Raw genomic sequence first — 17,016 nt, 5'->3', positions numbered from 1 at the left:
CTCAAGTTAAGCAGAGAGCTTTAGGAAGGACTCAAACACCTCAACTTTTCAATTCTGCCGCCTCCACTGTGAAACAGCTGCAACCTTGAACCCTTAAAACCTCCTTTTCCTTTCATGCCCAGATAAATCCTGATTTTCCCAGACAAACAAGGCTGCCATCCCCTGAGGAATGCTCTCCCAGGACAGCTTCTTGCTGCTTTTCCAATCTTTGATCTTCCTTCCCAGTAAAGCAGGCCAGCCCAACATGTGCCTGCAGATATTGAGAGCAGAGCCACAGCTCTGATTAAATCCTGTCTGCCACCCTGCCTTTGGAGCAGCAGCTGTGCTGTCCCTGCTGGACCTCTCCTGGAGCCTCGGATAACCCACCTGGCCTCCCTCTGCCTTTCAGAGCAGCTTTCCCAGCTCCCAGCCCATCCGTGGGGCAGGCAGGGAGCAGCCCTGCTCCCTCCTCCTCCTCCTGCTGGGGTGTGATTCAGCTCAGTGGCTCGGTGAGCAACTAAGGAAGGAGAGGAAGAATTTATTTTCCATTGTGCTGGCAAACTGAAGTGACTCACGCTGTGCATTTGCTGGGCTCAGCACGAGGGAGGAGGTGGGACCAGAGCTGGGGCAAGGACACCCCATGGCACGGGTCCCTCATCTCTGCACACATCAGCAGGAACAGCACAAAACCACTGACGGGAATGGATGGCACAGGGGGGCTCAGAGTGCCAAATGTTACCAAAAATCTCTTTATTGATCAATCTTTAAAGTAGGAAAGTGGATTAACTTTGTTTTCATGTCTATATTAGTTCATTTTATACACTCTGATGTAATAACACATTACAATTTTCCTGGAGGCTTTGGTGTTTTTCATGCTCAAGTAAAACAAATCAAAAGACAGCCTGGTCCTGGAAATAAGGACTTTGCTCATGGAAGGATAAAGGATACTCCTGAACACCAAGCCACTGCCAACATCTCAGCCCCTCTGACACTTTATTCAAACCCTCACAGTGTTTTCTGGTGTCACAAACCAGTAACTCCAGCAACCAGGGATCCCTGGATCCTATTTCTGTGGAAATAGGGTTGATTTGCAGTATTTTACTCCAATTAGTAAATGTGGGTGCTAGTGATTAGTCAAATTGTGTTGTACCTGAATTTTAAGGGGTGCAAAAACCTTGTGTGAAACCAGATATGGGATGCCCCAATTTGGCTGCACAATGAATAATTATTTACCTTTGTAATTCTACATTTTGCATCCCAGCCTCTCTCCTTAAGTCAGCACAGGCCAGTCGTGAATTTTCTTAATGCCAAAAAGGTAAAACAAAGAGGTGACCTCTGAACAGGGGACACATCCTTCCCCCAAAACTGAAGGGAGATCTTTCTAGTGAATAAATCAATAAATCATTTGTTCTGTCACCAAAGAGGGAGATGTCAGAGCTTGCCAGTTCTCATCCTCGAGGTTCTGGGAGAGCACAAGGATGGAGAACAACTCTGGCCATGCCAGCCCAGCCGTGTTTGGGAAATGGGGCAGGGAGGAAGGGGAGAAAGCCAGGACAGAGCAGCCTGGGCCACCCCACATCACCCCCAGGTTCCCAGCAGCAGGAGCTAAATGTGAGTGGTGCCCTCAGCTGCCCATGCACCTGCAGGCTCTGACCTGGAACCCACAATCACTCCTCTCCCTCATGGATGATCCAAACTTCTGTTTAGGTATTTTTAAAAAAATTAGGTCAGAGAAATCTGTTCAGTAAGGAGCTCATTAACCACTTTTGTGCAATAAATACCAAGATGCACCCTTTTCTTGGTATTTTGTACTGAAATCACCCTCTTGCCTCTCTTTTTTGACAAAGCAAGACCAGACACCAGCTTATATAGAGCCTCATAGTAATAAAAATAAAATAGTGATAAAAACCTGCAATAAACAGAGGTAATTCTGTAATAAATACAGAGATAATTCTGTATTTGGAGAAACAGGGACTCAGCAGAATACCTCACCCAGCCCAGCCCTCCCATCCCCATTCCTTCCAGCACACTTCAAGCTCTTTTTTTTCTCTCCTGAGGATGAGAAGACACTCCTGACCCTGTGAGCTGCACCAGTGCTGCCTGTCGGAATCCTGAATAAACTGAATTTCCCACCACTGTTCCCGTTGCCCCCGAGCGCGTGGCAGCGGCACAGACAGCCCACCAGCTGCCAACAGGAATTTCAGCACTTTGTCAATTATGTAAAAATAAGAGGATTTGGGCTGATCCTCCCCAAAGTTACTCTGGTAGTCTCTGCTGTCTTGGTACAACTTGCCTGCAGGAACCTGCAAGAACTCTGGGGAAGGAGCACGGTGCCTGTCACTGCCTCTGGTGGGATTTGTAAGGTTTGGGACTTTGCCTGTTATCCCCACAGCTCAGAGCTGTCCCAGCGAGGAAAAGGGGATTATTGATATAATATTGATATAAAGGAAAAGGATATTATTGATATGATAAGAGAGGCTCTGTATTTGAGAGTCTCTGCAGTTCTGTCCCTCCCCTGCAGGTCAGTGTCTCTCCTGGGGATGTTTTGGCCCTGCAGCAGCCACCCCATGTGCTCAGCAGGGAGAGCTCATCTGCCTGGGAGATGCTGGAGTATATTTAAATCACCTTCCTCAGGAAAGATGTTGTTTAAACTGCAATCAAGCCAGCCAAAAATAAATAAATAATCATTTACACACTTCTGTAAACAAAGAAATGAAAGCACTGTGGAGCTGCCGTTACCCCAAGAGCGGGTCACGACCTCTCCCTGCTTTGGGGAACGGAACTGAGATGAAAAGTGGACTTTAAAAGAGAATTAACTGCCAAAAACATTCACTTTTGGTAAATAGAAGGGTTTGATGATACTTCCATTGGAAAGCAGGGAGGCTGTGGGCCCAAACACGAGCGCTGGATTTTGATGTATGCTGTTGACTTCCCCAACACAGAGCAATTTGTAATAGCTTTGCCACGCTGTTGTTTTCAAAGCTCCTGCTACATCACAAGCATTTATTTCTGACCACAAAATTACATTTATTCAACAGAAAGCAGCTCAGGGTCTTTAAGAGGTTAACTTCTGGAGTGCTTGGCTGCTCTCCAGCCTCCCTACGAGCATCAGTGCTAACGCAAGGCACACAACAGCACCCAGGCTGGCCGTGATTAATAGAGTGCTGAACACGCTGCTTTCCACATACACACACTTTTCATTCCCTTGCTTCCATAGATCATGGACTTATCCTCAAAATATCTGACTGAAATTGAATTTGGCTTCTCTCTCAACCGTTCATTTCCTATGTTATGCAAGGTTATATCCTTTTCTGCATGAGCAGAACCAAACCAGCTGCAGCTTTTGAGAAGAAAATGTGTTTTCAATTATGAAGTTGGCCTGAATATTGAACCACAGTTCTACTGCTGCTCTAATTGAGCCATCATGGAGTGAATGTACAGGAAAGAAATTGTATTAATTAGGTTTGGAAATTTAACATAAGGAAATTAAAGGGGGTAAAATAGAAAAAATATGAGTATCAGCTCAGGAATAATCTCTCAAAATGCAGAAGGAACATAGGTCTGAAGTGGTTTAGGCACACACATTATTAGAGTACTTCTTCAAAGACATGATTAGTAGTTCCAGCACATCAAACTGATTTTCAGCTTCTGTTGTCTGCATATGGAAAATTATTAAATTACTGACTGACCAAATTAATAGTTTAAAGAGCAATTCAGCTGAGTGGGGAGCCGGAGTGGTCTCATCAGAATGGCAATACCCTTAAAAGTACTTGCTCTGGGAGAAGAATATGAGAAATGGCTTTCACAGACATCAAGTCCAGCACGTTGTTTTGGAGTCTGTGCCTTAGAGGGTTCTCCAAATGAGGGATTACTGCATTACTGTTGGACAGTGCTCTTATGCCACATGAAAAGAATGCTAATGACCTCAGGAAATCCTTTCCCAGCCTTAAAATATCTGTCTGATGACTTCACAAATACAGATTCCAACATTAGACTTCCATACCACAACTTCAGTTCTGTAAATTAACATAGCCCAAGAACATCCTTTCTTTTTTTAATTTTTTTTCAGATTTCATGTACAAATATCCATCCACTGATGTACCCATGGTAAAGCACAGTGACCTACCCAAAACACAGCTTATTCAGACAGCTGATGGCAGGGATGCCTTGCTAATTATATATAATAATCATGTCATGATTGCATGGTGAAGCTCTTTAACCTTTCCTGATTCTGTCCTGTATTTAGCCCAGCACAGGGAGAGGGAACCATTAATAAGTTGCATCCTCAAGTTAATGGCAAGGAAAAGGAAAAGCCAGACAGAGATTTAAGATCAAAATGACAGGAATTTTACACTTCTGAAATTAATGACTTTTAACTGTCTTGCTCACAATAGCATATTTACACCACCAGACCTTAAATCTTCCAGGGAAGGCAGAGAAGTTACCCACAGATTTCAAAAGAACAGTACCATCAGCTCTGAAGCAGACACAACATTCTGTTAAATTAGAAAACTGCCTTCAAATTTCCATTAAGATCCTAAATAAGGAAAAAGTACTATAATAAAACTATTCTCCAGTGATGAATTAATAGGGGCTCATGCTGAACTAGGAATGCATTTGAAAATTTGTAGTATGCTAAATTCCATTTCATAGTGCTTTTACTTTAACTCTTATCATAAAAAATCCAGTTACTTAACGCACTCAGATCTATACAAAAAAAGTTATTTCCAAGTACTAATGGCAACTGAATATTTGATAACTGGAACAGTTGTTATCTGAATGGATGAGATAAATAACCAAGGAATACAGAATGTTCTGCTTTGTCCGGTATTTATAAATTCATATGATATAAAGGGAAAATACTGGGGGGGGAAGTGTCAACATTCCATGCTCAAACTGAAGAGAAAAATTGACTAAAATGACCCGTGGGTTTGTTTAAAAAAGCCAACTGGCCCCAGGTTTACCAGCAGCTCCCATAAATCGTGTTTGGGAGGGGACATAAATACCTGAGCTTAACTTCCCCTCTCTCCAAGTCACGTCAGGCTCACCCAGGCACAGTTCAAGGACAGTTTAAGTCAACCTGAGCTGACACATTTGTGCTGCTCCTGCCCCTGCCTTTGCTCTCCTGGCCTCTCCCCTGCCCTGAGCTGCTGCTCTGAACCCACCTGGTGGGAAACTAAGCCACCAAAAAGAGGGGGAAAACCCCAACTTTGTGCTGAATGTGGGCTCAGAGCAGAAAAAGAGCTGAGGAAAGGCAGGGGTGGGGAGCAGGAACACAGCAATACCCATGGAAAGCTGCTTAAACACCTGGGCTTATCCAAGCTGCCTCCATGCTCTGACCTGCTGGCCCTCCCTGGAGCCCAGAGCCCATGGACAGCTCAGCCCACATGGGATTGGCAAAAGCCCATTTCCCTTCTGATGGGGAGTCCAGTTTGTTATTCCATGCCAAAAGCTCCTAATTCTGTCTAAAAGCAGAGTTTGGGCAAAGGATGAGGCAGCAGCAGCGGTGGGGGTGGAGAGAGGAGTCAGAGGGAGACTCTCCCACAGGGAAATGGGGAATTTGCATCAGGCAAGAACCTTTATCCTCAGTCCTGAGGGAGCAGCTGGTGGTGCCCCAAAGCTCCACATTCCCACCCACCATGCCTGTGGAGGCTGCTCCTACAGCACGCCCCACTCCAGGTCCAGGACATTGGTCCTCCAGCAGAAAGGACCCTAAGAAACATTTACTCCCATCACTTCACTGACCTCTGTTTTATTTATTCACTGGTGTTGATCTTAAAAAAAAAATCAGTGAAAGATTTGGGTTGGAAGGGATCTTAAAGCCCATCCTGTTCCAGCTCCCTTGTGCACCTTCCACCAGAGCAGGTTACTGACAATCCCATCCAGCCTGGCCTTGGACACTTCCAGGGACAAATCTGGGGCTGAAAACTGATGTGTGTGTAGCAAAATAGGGGAACCTCTTGCTCTACTCCTCCTCCCTGCTCACATCCCATCCCACAGGTACTGTGTGACACAAAGGTCCCTTTGCCAGCTCCTCTCAGGACATTAAATATCACCTGCCAGATAATAAATTATTGCCAGGTAATAAATTATTGCCAGGCAATCCCAGGGGGCTGCTGAGGTCAGTGGCTGTTCCCAGCAGTGCTGCTCCCTGAGCCTCTCAAGGGACAGCAATTGAGGCATCTCCTGGGGATTTGAAATGGAGAGAAGCCTATTTGCTCAACAAAACCTGTTTTTGAGATACCCAGAGCAGTTATCTCCTGATGTTTTAGAAAGTCAGCCTTAACAACAACCAGAAACCAGATCTATATCCTGAACAATCAAATATAACTCAACAGAACAGGCTCATCTCCTTGGTATTTTGATTTGTCTCCAAAACAAGATACAGTAATTACATCTATAATCAAATACCATAATTCACAGTTTAATGTGGTGCATTTATGTAGTCAATCATGATTAGTTCAGGTTTTTTAGGTTTCTGAAACCCTGTCTCGATTAGGGAGACTGGAATCACCAGCTCAGAGATTCAGCAGCACAATCTTTTCATGTATTTGTGCTTCATTTACGTAACAGGGGATTACAACAACAAATTTTACTCTGGCGGGGTTGAATTTATACCAAAATAAACTTCACTTTTATATCAGAGAAGCAAAACTACAGGAGAGGAGCGTGTGTGAGCCATGCCAAGGTAACAGGGAGCTGTCTCCACCAGAGAAGATCTAATGGAAGAATCTCCTTCACGGTAGCCAAATTTAAATTTATGCTTTTTACTTGATCCTCAGACATTCCCTTCATTAAAGAACAGTGCTGAAAGCACACATGCACTTTTCAGTCAGTGCATTGCAAGCTTGAAACTGAAGTGAAAAGGTTCTGAGAGCACTGCAATGCACTCAGAGCAATTTTAAAGTGTAAATTTCCATTGGCAAACGGACTCACACAAGTCATTCTTTGTTCTCACAAATGTCTGTTGGATGTATCAAGGACAAAGTTATCCTGTTTATTTATTTATTTCTAGCAATACTTGGGAAATCAGGTTGTAAAACAAAAAGTACCATGCTGCCTTTAAATGAGGGATTATTCCTGGTTGGGACACAGATTTAGCAGGATGTAGAGGTGATCAGGATTGCAAGCCTCACCAAGGGGAGTTGAGCACTTAAATCCCTATCCTGCAAACATGCTCTGAACTTCCCTGTGCTGATGGAACTGCCACAATCTAAACTCAGTGAACAGCTCATGGGCTGAGGAAGTGCTGGAACACAATTCTTGAGGGGCAGAGCTGTGTAATGTGTACCAGTGTGAGCTCAAGCCTCCATCCAGCACCTCAGGCAGGCACGGAGCTTTACAAGGACAAATTTAATTTCCACCCTCCTTCCCTGATGCTTTCTGAGCAGCACAACCACGGCTCCCATCTGGCCACAGCAAAAATGGAAAAGTCTAATTGGCCCAGCTGCCTTTGCCTGTAGAAACCCTTCAGAATAACAACAGTTGGCTTTTAAACTCATGAGCTCTCTGCTGGTGTGTGCTGTGAGGAGAAACCCAAGTGGGAGCCACCAGTGGGGCTGGAGCCTCTGCAGCCTCTCACAAAAACCCCTGCCAACCCAAGGCTTTCCCTCAGCCCTCTGCAATACAATGTTTTACAGCTGAAATGCTTTGTAAGGAGAACAATTTGCAGTGTTTCAGTGTTTTATGAGGGCACTACACTGCATTCTTTAACAGCTCAAGCTGTCGGGTCAGTGAGGCCCAGTGAGCTGGATAGGCCACAGTGACAGAGGCTCAGGGGACTCAGAGCAAAATCACCAGTTTAGATTGTCCAGCACAAACCCTGAATCACAGAATGGCCTGGGTTGGAAGGGACCTTAAGGACCATCTTGTTCCACACCACTGCCATGGGAAGGGACATTTTCCTCTATCCCAGGTTGCTCAGTGTTGTCAGCCCATTGCAGGGGTTCCACACTGTTGTCTCCTATCACAAAAGTTTCATACCTTCTTGGTGTTTCTCATGGGCATCTCCTCAGAGCACTGACTCTTTCATCTTCTTCACAAAGCAGCCAAATGACCCCAGTTCACTTCCCAACCACCCACCCCACTCTTTTATAGCATCTTCATCTCATTGAGTACAGCTGTGGCCTGTTCAAGTCAGGCCTGCTCCTAATCTTTGATAATTGACCCAGCTGCAACTCCTTAGGCGTAAGATTACTTTCTACACTATTTTGTTATATCCTATCCCCCTGTAGCTCAGAGTCCCATCCAACCTGGTTTTACACACTCTCAGGGATGAGGCAGCCACAGCTTGTCTGGACAACATGTGCCAGGGCCTCCCCACCCTCACAGGAAAAAATTTCTTCCCAATATCCAATCTCACCCTCACAAGAAGGAATTTCTTCCCAATATCCAATCTAAACCTATTCTCTGTCAGTTTGAAGCCACCCCCCTTGTCCTGTCACTTTGTGCTCTTGTAAAACCTCCCTCTCCATCTTCAGGCTCCCTTCGGGTGCTGCCATTCCCTGTACACACAGAATGCAAAGGGCTGAGCCCTGAGGGCTCTGTGGCCACACCAGGCTCATGTGAAGCAGCACTGAAGACATGATAAGAAGCAGAAGCAGCTCTTACCTCTCCCTGGAAACTCTTCAGCAATGGAGCTACCTGTTTGCGCAGGTCCTGGAAGACACAAGTAGGATATGCCATCAGAAACACTGGAAGGGACAAGTCAGCATCATGTTTTTCCTGATGTTATTTTCAGTTCTCAAGTGTTACTTCAGTTCTGTGTTTTGTGGGAGATTTGATGAAAATAGAATTATACCTGGAGTTCACTTTGAGCAGGTGTGAATTTCCAGTTTGACACGCACCTGCATGTGCATCCAAACTGTGTGGGGCTGGCTAAGCACTTCACAATTAGTGGTCTGAATGCCTTCAGTCCCCTAATTCAGCTGAAACATTAATCAGATTAGCAGTAAATGTCTCTATCTACCTCCACAGCAGCAACACCTCTGAATTTATGCCAAGGAAATTCCCACAAATGGAAGCCAGGCTCAAAGGAAGATGATTCTGGACCATCATTTCAACTACAAGTGTTGCCATTTTGAAAAATCTCTGGTTTATTTATTATTTTCCTCAGAGTGCTCTGGCTTTAGTCATCAGAGAACTGGAGCTCATTGAAGATGACAAGTATTATTTGTTGGTTTCTGTATAACTCAACATTTCTTCTTCCAAATTACAACACACTCAGTGCTACAAAATTCATTAAAATACTGCCCACAAAATCACTCTAAAGGTTTATAGCATGTTTTTACTTAGCAGCAGAGATAATTTAGGACAAAAAATGTACATTGTACATAAAATTTTCTATGGCTTCACCTCTAAGCTGGTTTGGGTCTAATTCACTTACAAATTCAATAATTCTTATTATGTGTGTGCCTGAAGAATAAAATCCAGTAACTTTGCAGAGGCCACTGTTAGTCATGCACAGCCAAGATGCTGCATTCCTGCTTTTGCCACTGACAAGGCACAAGCAGCCACTTCGTGGTGCACTTCCAGCTGGAAATGAATCTGGAAGAGGATTAAAGCAATAACCTGAAGCTGCATCACCTGGGAGGGCAGCACTGGGGGGATTTCCCATTGGTGGAGATTTCCAAGGCTCAGCTGAGCAGAACTGTGTTAAATGAGTGCTAAACACCCATTTTTAAGGCCAGGTGAGATTTGGTCAGACTGTGGACAACTCCATATACTGCCCACAACTGGAACAGTCACCATGAAATCTTCCTCCCTGCACCCAGGCCAAAGTCCCTGAGCTGCCTGAACCTCATGCAAGGGGTCACAAAGACATCTTTGAAGCATTTTTTCTATATACAAAAGGGTCTGTTGAGGCCTCAAGCTTTTCAGAAAAGAAGGTGACCTTAAAAAGTTGGGAATTCTCTTTTCCAACGCATTTACTTACACATCTACAGTCATGCAACATATTGGATGTTAAACCACTCACCAAAACACTCTGAGCCTTGGGTTTAATCTGATTTTCCTGAAGGAAAAGTAGGCTTTTGAGAGAAGTGATTTTTGTCATTTAAATGACAAGTCATGCAGAGAGTTGGAGTATCAGGAGTTCTCCCACTCCCTGAGAAATGGCTTAGGGGGCCCAAGGCAAATGAAGCTATCAAAGACAAATGATCAGTCAAATTTCACTTGTGACATGGTTATTGCACTAAAATACAGCTTAATCCCCATCAAGTCAAGGATAATATTGCAGCTTTCTGAGCTGCCTCTTTGGGCTGAACCAAACTGTGCTTCTGTTCTTAGGCCAAGCCAAGTCACCCCAATGTGTCCTGATAAATCCTGCTGCCTGTTTTGGGACACAAGAAGGTTGGACACTGTCCTTGTGGATCAGAAACATCCACAAATTACACTTCTACCAAAGCAAACTGGCAGGTTGAGCAGCTTTTCCCCACTCCCTGCCTTCCCAGGGAGACCTGAGGGGTGTGCACGATTTGGAACATGTTTTCTTTGTAACCTGATGATGCTGACATTGAAAAAAGTAACAATAACCACTGATGGCAAAATAAATGCCCACATTCAAGGCCAAAATCTGGCAGAGGCAGTTTTAGTGCCCAGTGAAATTACAAACAGAATTAGATTTACAGTCTGGATACTGGCACCCTTTATAAAATCAGGAAAAATTATATCATCCAAGCAAAGCAACTTTTCTTGAAATAAAAATTTCAGCTGGTTGAAAATCACTGGGTTTAGGGCTTTTGTCCCTGATATTGCCTCTGAATTTACTGACTTGTTTGGCACCAGCCAGAAAAGTGATGTCAGAAGTGAAGGCAGAAATAGAGGAGATGTAATCCCAGATCCAGAGGCAGGAGAATGTCATCCTTGCTCCTGTGGCCATGGCAAGCTCTAGCCAAGATCCTGCTATTTAACTGCCTCCTCTGGCACATCCTGACTTCTGAAAGACAGGATTTGCAGCACTTTTTATTTCAGGATATAAACTATGTCAGGACTTCACCTTCATATTCATCTTGAATAATGAGGGGTGTTGTTGTTGGCTGTTTGTAGCAGCACAGAGGGAGAGAAGCAGGGTGGAGAGGAACAGAAGGAGCATCCCAAAGCCATAAAAACAGAAATAAAAAGGGAGAAAACTTTTGAAGTGAATTGATTTAGCAAATTCAGGATGCTAAACACTAATCCCAGCAATCAGAAGGTTACCAAGCAAAATTCATGCCATTATGTGAAAACATGTGCTTGATTCAGACAGCAGCTTGTGCTGGGGGTAAAACTGATTTTAAAATATTTCCTGATGGAGGACTGGGGTAAAACTACTTTTAAAATATTTCCTGATGGAGAAGAAGGCAGCTCAGGGTGATTCAGCTCCATGGCAAGCAATGGTTTATCCCACTGCAATCCATTTGGGGCAATCCCAGGACACATCAGAGCACACACCTGAATGGGGTAAATGCTTTGACAACTCAAAATCCTCACAATAACCTGAAATTTGTTGCAGCTGAACAATTGAGACAGAGCATCCCACTGCCATTCCCTTGGCAGAGCAAACAGGCCAGGAAAGGGAACTGCAGCAATGTGAGGCAGTGTTTTACACTCAGCCCCATGCAGGTGAGTGGGTAAATGGCACACACCACAGCAAAAGGCATAAACACCTTTTTCACACCAGTTTTTCTTTTCTCCCCTCTTTTCCTGCCTTGCCCTTGGAAAGAGTTTATAGGAAAGAGTTTATAGGGTACTTTTATAATTCCTTCCTCAGCAAAACAACATCAAAACTTGAGACAGCTCACAACCAAAGGGAAATAAAAATAAACAGACAGAAGTCAAGAATACATATGCCTCGAGTCACAGCTCTGCTGGGGAGATTTATTTTTGGCAGTTTGGAAAAATTTCTCATCAGACTTTGTCTCAAAATATTACACTGAACTTCAAACAGAATTTTACCTTCTTTACACTAAATTGAACAGGAAGAAGGACGTTCAGCTCAGACCCAGGGGAATCTGCAGTGTTGGTTAGCAAGGACACTGGGTGATTTATTATCTGTTTAAAGTGTAGTGGCCTTTACTGCCTGGGCTGTGATCAAAACAGGAAAAGCATCCAGGCTCCAGCCCTCACAGAGCTACCAAAACACTGCAGCCAAGCTGAACAGCTGAAAAGGGTCCATGCAACTGAGCATTAAAACAAATTGTAATTTATCAGCACAAACACACTGAAATATTTGAGTATAGGAATACAATCCCATTATTAGCCTACTTTTCTGTGCCATCTAAATACATGCATTCTTTCTCTGTGGATGATTTATCAGGGGTAGAGCAGTTTTCTGAAAAGGGCTCTATCAGAGACAAACTCAGTATCTGATGAAGAGCCCATGAATGAGGATGCTGTATCATTATCTGAATCAAATCTGATGGCTGAAAGCTAATATAGCATTTCCTCTTTACAAGAGTAAAAACAATGAGTTTATATTTTGATCAAGTAGCTAAACAATGAAATCTGAATCCACATAATTTTTAACTCCCTTTCCATTCTCATTAAAAATAACTCCACGGAAAATAAACCAAGAATAAATCTGTGTTACAATCCTGGGCAACAAATGTGTCTTTCTGACAACTAAACTACATTATTTATCTAGATCTTAATACCCTGTGTACAGTACAAAGGACACAGCAATGGCCAGGCTACCAATGCTGTATTTGTAATTTACTTGAGGTCTGAAGCTGCACAAGCACCCTCTGATCTCCTCACAGGCTGCTCCATCTCATTTCCCTCCCAAATGCTTATCTCTAAATGTCACAACAAGAGCCCTCTGACCCCAGTTTGATAAATTGGCCCAGCAGAGCTGAGCTTGACCCACACACCTTTATCATCTGCACCAGCACTGTGCTCCTGTGAAAGAGCCCAGCCCAAACCCTGGGTGAACATTCCAGCGTGGGGCTCCCTGGCCACATTTCCCACCAATTGTTGTGCATTTTGTCTGCTGGAGCCAGGCAGGGGCTGGGGAATGTCCCTGTGTCTGGCACAGGGATCCTAATGAGGAACAGCCCGTGGGTGACATCACCAGTTCAGCTGTCACAAACCATTCTGGAGCAGCCTCATCATGGGAGATGCTGTGGATTCCCCTTCCCCTCTGTGTCCCTTCCCTGTCTGCCCACGTGGAATAAAGCACTGAACAGGCAGGGGCTGGACAGCCTGACCCCACATTCTTTCTTGTAAGAACTTTAAAAATGAAAGAAAAATAAAAAACCCAACACAGAATAACCTCCAGACAGCCCCCAGGGTGTACTGGCTGTGCAGGGGGGTGTTTGCAATTCCATCAACACCGAACACTTCCCGTTCCTGCTCATGTTCAAGGCCGGGCTGGATGGAGTTGGAGCAATCTGGGCTAGTGGAAGGTGTCCCTACACATGGCAGGGGTGGAGTGAGATGAGATTTAAGATCCCCTCCACCCCAAATCATTCCATGACAAGAAACAGCACAGCTGAGGGGGAGCTCTGCTGTCACAATCTGTGCCAGGTTTATGCCCCTCTCCCCTCAGACAGCGTGCTGGGAGGGTGGATGTCTGTTCCTAGGGACTGGGAGGATGTTTATCCCTCACAGCCAGGGCTCTGCACACTCCATCCACCCCACTATTATCTCCAGAATGTTGCTGAGCTTCCCATAAATGCAGCTGAAAGGGGGAGAGGTGAGAGGCAGCCAAGCACGAAGGATTTGGGAAGAACGCTGGCATCAACTTCTGAGGTGTGTTTGATTGTTGTGTACTTCAAGGACACAACTTGTCACCATGAAACACACAAATCAGCAAGTTAACTATAATTAGGAGTAAGCAGTTCTGCTGGTTAATTAGAGAGAGGCAGCAAGCACAGATGCTTCACCCTGCTATGGGGAAATGGGTGAAGGGGTCGGGATCACTCAGACACCAACCAGTGCAAAATACCAGGTTTAAACATTATTTCTTTGTGTTATGAAAAAATACAGAGTATTCCAATTTTTTTTTTTTCCCACCAGAAATCCTGAGCACATGTGACTGGGGGTGTACTAAAGGAAACATTTAAGTCTTTATATTTAATTAGTTCCAGCAAGTTCGACTTTGCTTTAATCTACAAGAGATGAAACTCAAATCCCAGCTAGTTGTTCAAACAGGTATTATACAGTAGCTTAGATGACTTACTTAATTCCTAAAATATAAGGCAAAGTAAATCATATGAGTAAACAATTTGTTGCTCAATTTACACTTTGATTTAATGAGATATAAAACCTCTCATTGCTTAAGGCTGCTGAAGTATTTACTTGAAATCCAATCATTAAAGAATGAATCACAATCATATCAATCTTCTGAGATATTTTTAGTTATTTCAATACACTAACATGCCGGTGTTTTCTCTGTACAAAAAAACACCCTTTTTAAGTCACATTTATAGATATGTTTCAAGCTAGCACAATGATAAATAAAAAATCTTGATTTACAGTAGCAAAACGTACACCACAGTACTTTCAGAAATATTTCAAGCTCACAGATCTTGTGCAAATTCCATTAGCTTTAATTATTTATTAGCAGTAGATTTAGATTACTGTTCTTGACCTATTTTTCAGTGTATGGACCCACCCAGCAAGAAGTGAAAAAATATTCCATTTGTGAAGGGCTGATTTAGTGAGCGCAGATTTCATCTTGGAGCGAACACTGAGCAAAACCCTGGGCACTGCAATTCAGAGAGGTTCCAAAGCAGGGCCTGCAGAACAAACACTGATAGAGGCTCCTTGAAAAGAGACAGAATTTTTGCTGTTTGACCACTTCAGACAATTTTGCAAGAGTTGCAGCCATGTGACAATCCCAAGGGAAGGGACAGCAGACCCCATGGAGAAATTCCAAGAGTTTCTTTGTGGAAAATCCCTACTCAGCCATGGGGAAAGGGGTGAAGAGGGGGAATTCTGAGGCTGGTGCTGCGACCCCTTGCAGTGGTGGCAAGGTGCAAAGTGTGTTCATCCCAAGCTGGGGAAAACAGAGATTCTGGGAAGGAGCCTCCTCACTGGGCTGGGACTTTGCTTTCAGTGGAATTTGCCTGAGTCTTAATGCAATCCTCTTATGGTTTCTTCCAAGTTCAAATAAACAAAAAGCTCACAGGTTTACTCTGGGCCTGTGCAGCCACATCCAAACAGCCTGGGGACCTTCACAACTGTTTAAAAAGAGAGGAACTGTTGCACCATATATATGTATGGAAGTGTGTGTGTATATATACACATACACTGTGCAGAATAGAAGAAGGATTTTTTTAACTAACTTTACAAATTAACATGGTGAACTAAGCTTTTCTGCATCATGTGACAAACCTGGTGTCATTTATAAACCAGTGAGTTAACAGTGGCTAGGAAAGACATTGAACAGGAACTATGCAGAACTTTAAAAAGCAGAGTTGCAAGGAAACAAAAAAATTAGTTCAAACAAAAATGATTCAGGTGGAGCTTTGGAAGGAGGTAACTCTAATGAAATGAAAGCCTGGTCACTAAAATTCCAGAAGGGAAAAAAAGGAAGGATGACTTGTGTAACAGTTCACTAATACGCACAGAAAATCAAGCACCACTTTTAACAAAGATTAATTTAGAAAGCTTCCCACTGGACAGTGGCTCCACAGAGATTGTCCCTCCTGCTCTCGTGTTAAACCCAATGCTGAAGGCTTGAGGTGACACCAAACATGCCATGACAAACCCTTGTCATGGGAAAAACCATGTCTGCATCATCCCAGGCCAGCAGAACTCCTTATTTATGTAATAAAAACCCATCTGATACACTAAATAAAGATTTCAGACCCTCTGAGGTGCACTGTTCTTGCCAGCAGGACAACCACATGGCAAAACCAGGAATGGCCATTCCTAGCTTAGCCAGGATCCCTACACAGAGCAAAGATAATTGCAGCTTCATTAAGTACCTGCAGATGTTATCAGATGAGCCCACCTGTACAAAAAAAATGGGAAATAAACAAACTGACTTCTTAGTTGTGCATCCCAATATAGTTTTACATCCCCAAAAAACAGCCTCACCTACACTTGTCATATTTTAACCAGACCTTCTGTGCCCCTCCATAAATTCCATGTTGTTCCACAAGTTCTCTGTCCCTGTGATTTGTGTTTTTCAGTGAAAAAGATCCTGAACACTCCTCCCAAATCACATCCTGCAGGATTTCATCCTCCACCCACTGTATTTCCCACTCTGAAAGTCTATAGAGAAAGTATTCCTAAGTCTCCCCTGGTTACCCAGAATTACAGCCTGAACATCAGAGGTTTCTCTGCAGTGTAAAATGGGGAACTTCTGAAAAAAGTTTAATTATTATGAGCCCTAAAAAATTAACGTGTCTAATGAGAGGCTAATGACAGGGGCCTGACTGCAGAAGAGGCACCTAAGTGCTGTGGTCCAATTAACAACACCAGTTCAAACACAGCCTAATGCTTCACATGGTGGATTTAGACAGAAGAATATTTAATGTGAAACCATAATTGCAGCTGTAATTTTCCATATTCCCTCCCCACAAGCAGGGCTGGAAGCAGAGTGCATCCTTCTGGGATGGTGGGGCAGGAGCTGGAGCTGTCTGCCAGCACTGGGCTCCTGGGACTGGGATTTCTCCTCAGTTTCAAGGAAAAGATGGGTACAACCATTCAGAAATCATGAATCCCAATGTACTGCTTCATTTAGGAAAAGTGAGATTACTAAAAACCACTCATGTTTTAAAACCTGTTATTGATTTAAGGATCTTGCTTTGAAGTTTCCAAGAAGAATAATTCTGTGTTAAATATAATAATGAGGAGCCAGGCTCATCCTCAGGGATCCTTACAGGATGTGGACTGGGGAGGAGGCACTGTGGGACATCAGCTATTGCAAAATTGTTTTCCTTACTTATCTTTTGCCCAGAGATTACAAATGTAGCTGTGAGCAGCCCTGCATTAATCACACTCTGACATACCTGCATGTAAGAACACAGGTGTATTTACTGATTTCTATCATTGCAGTCAGCCTTTTGCTTTGATTTCAATGCATGAAAATCCAATACTATGCAATCC

General features: G+C 43.7%; 1 protein-coding gene across 9 annotated transcripts in view; it reads right to left on the bottom strand.

The window, feature by feature from the left end:
* Window positions 1-17,016, bottom strand: part of CUX1 (cut like homeobox 1) — a 271,868-nt gene that overhangs the window by 157,074 nt on the left and 97,778 nt on the right. For 6 of the 9 annotated variants that reach the window (XM_064729553.1, XM_064729544.1, XM_064729547.1 and 3 more), the window contains exon 3: window positions 8,590-8,637. In XM_064729553.1, the coding sequence (XP_064585623.1) occupies window positions 8,590-8,637 (48 nt within the window). Of the gene's footprint in view, window positions 1-7,962; window positions 8,030-8,589; window positions 8,638-8,779; window positions 8,907-9,364; window positions 9,488-17,016 lie in introns of those variants that run through there. The other 3 variants (XM_064729552.1, XM_064729548.1, XM_064729551.1) reach the window with 3 other exon arrangements.

This window comes from Zonotrichia leucophrys, chromosome 19 (genome assembly GCF_028769735.1).
Source record: "Zonotrichia leucophrys gambelii isolate GWCS_2022_RI chromosome 19, RI_Zleu_2.0, whole genome shotgun sequence".
Classification (NCBI taxonomy): domain Eukaryota; kingdom Metazoa; phylum Chordata; class Aves; order Passeriformes; family Passerellidae; genus Zonotrichia; species Zonotrichia leucophrys.
The sequence above is the reverse complement of the archived record's forward strand: the minus strand, read 5'-3'. Positions and strand labels throughout refer to the sequence as shown.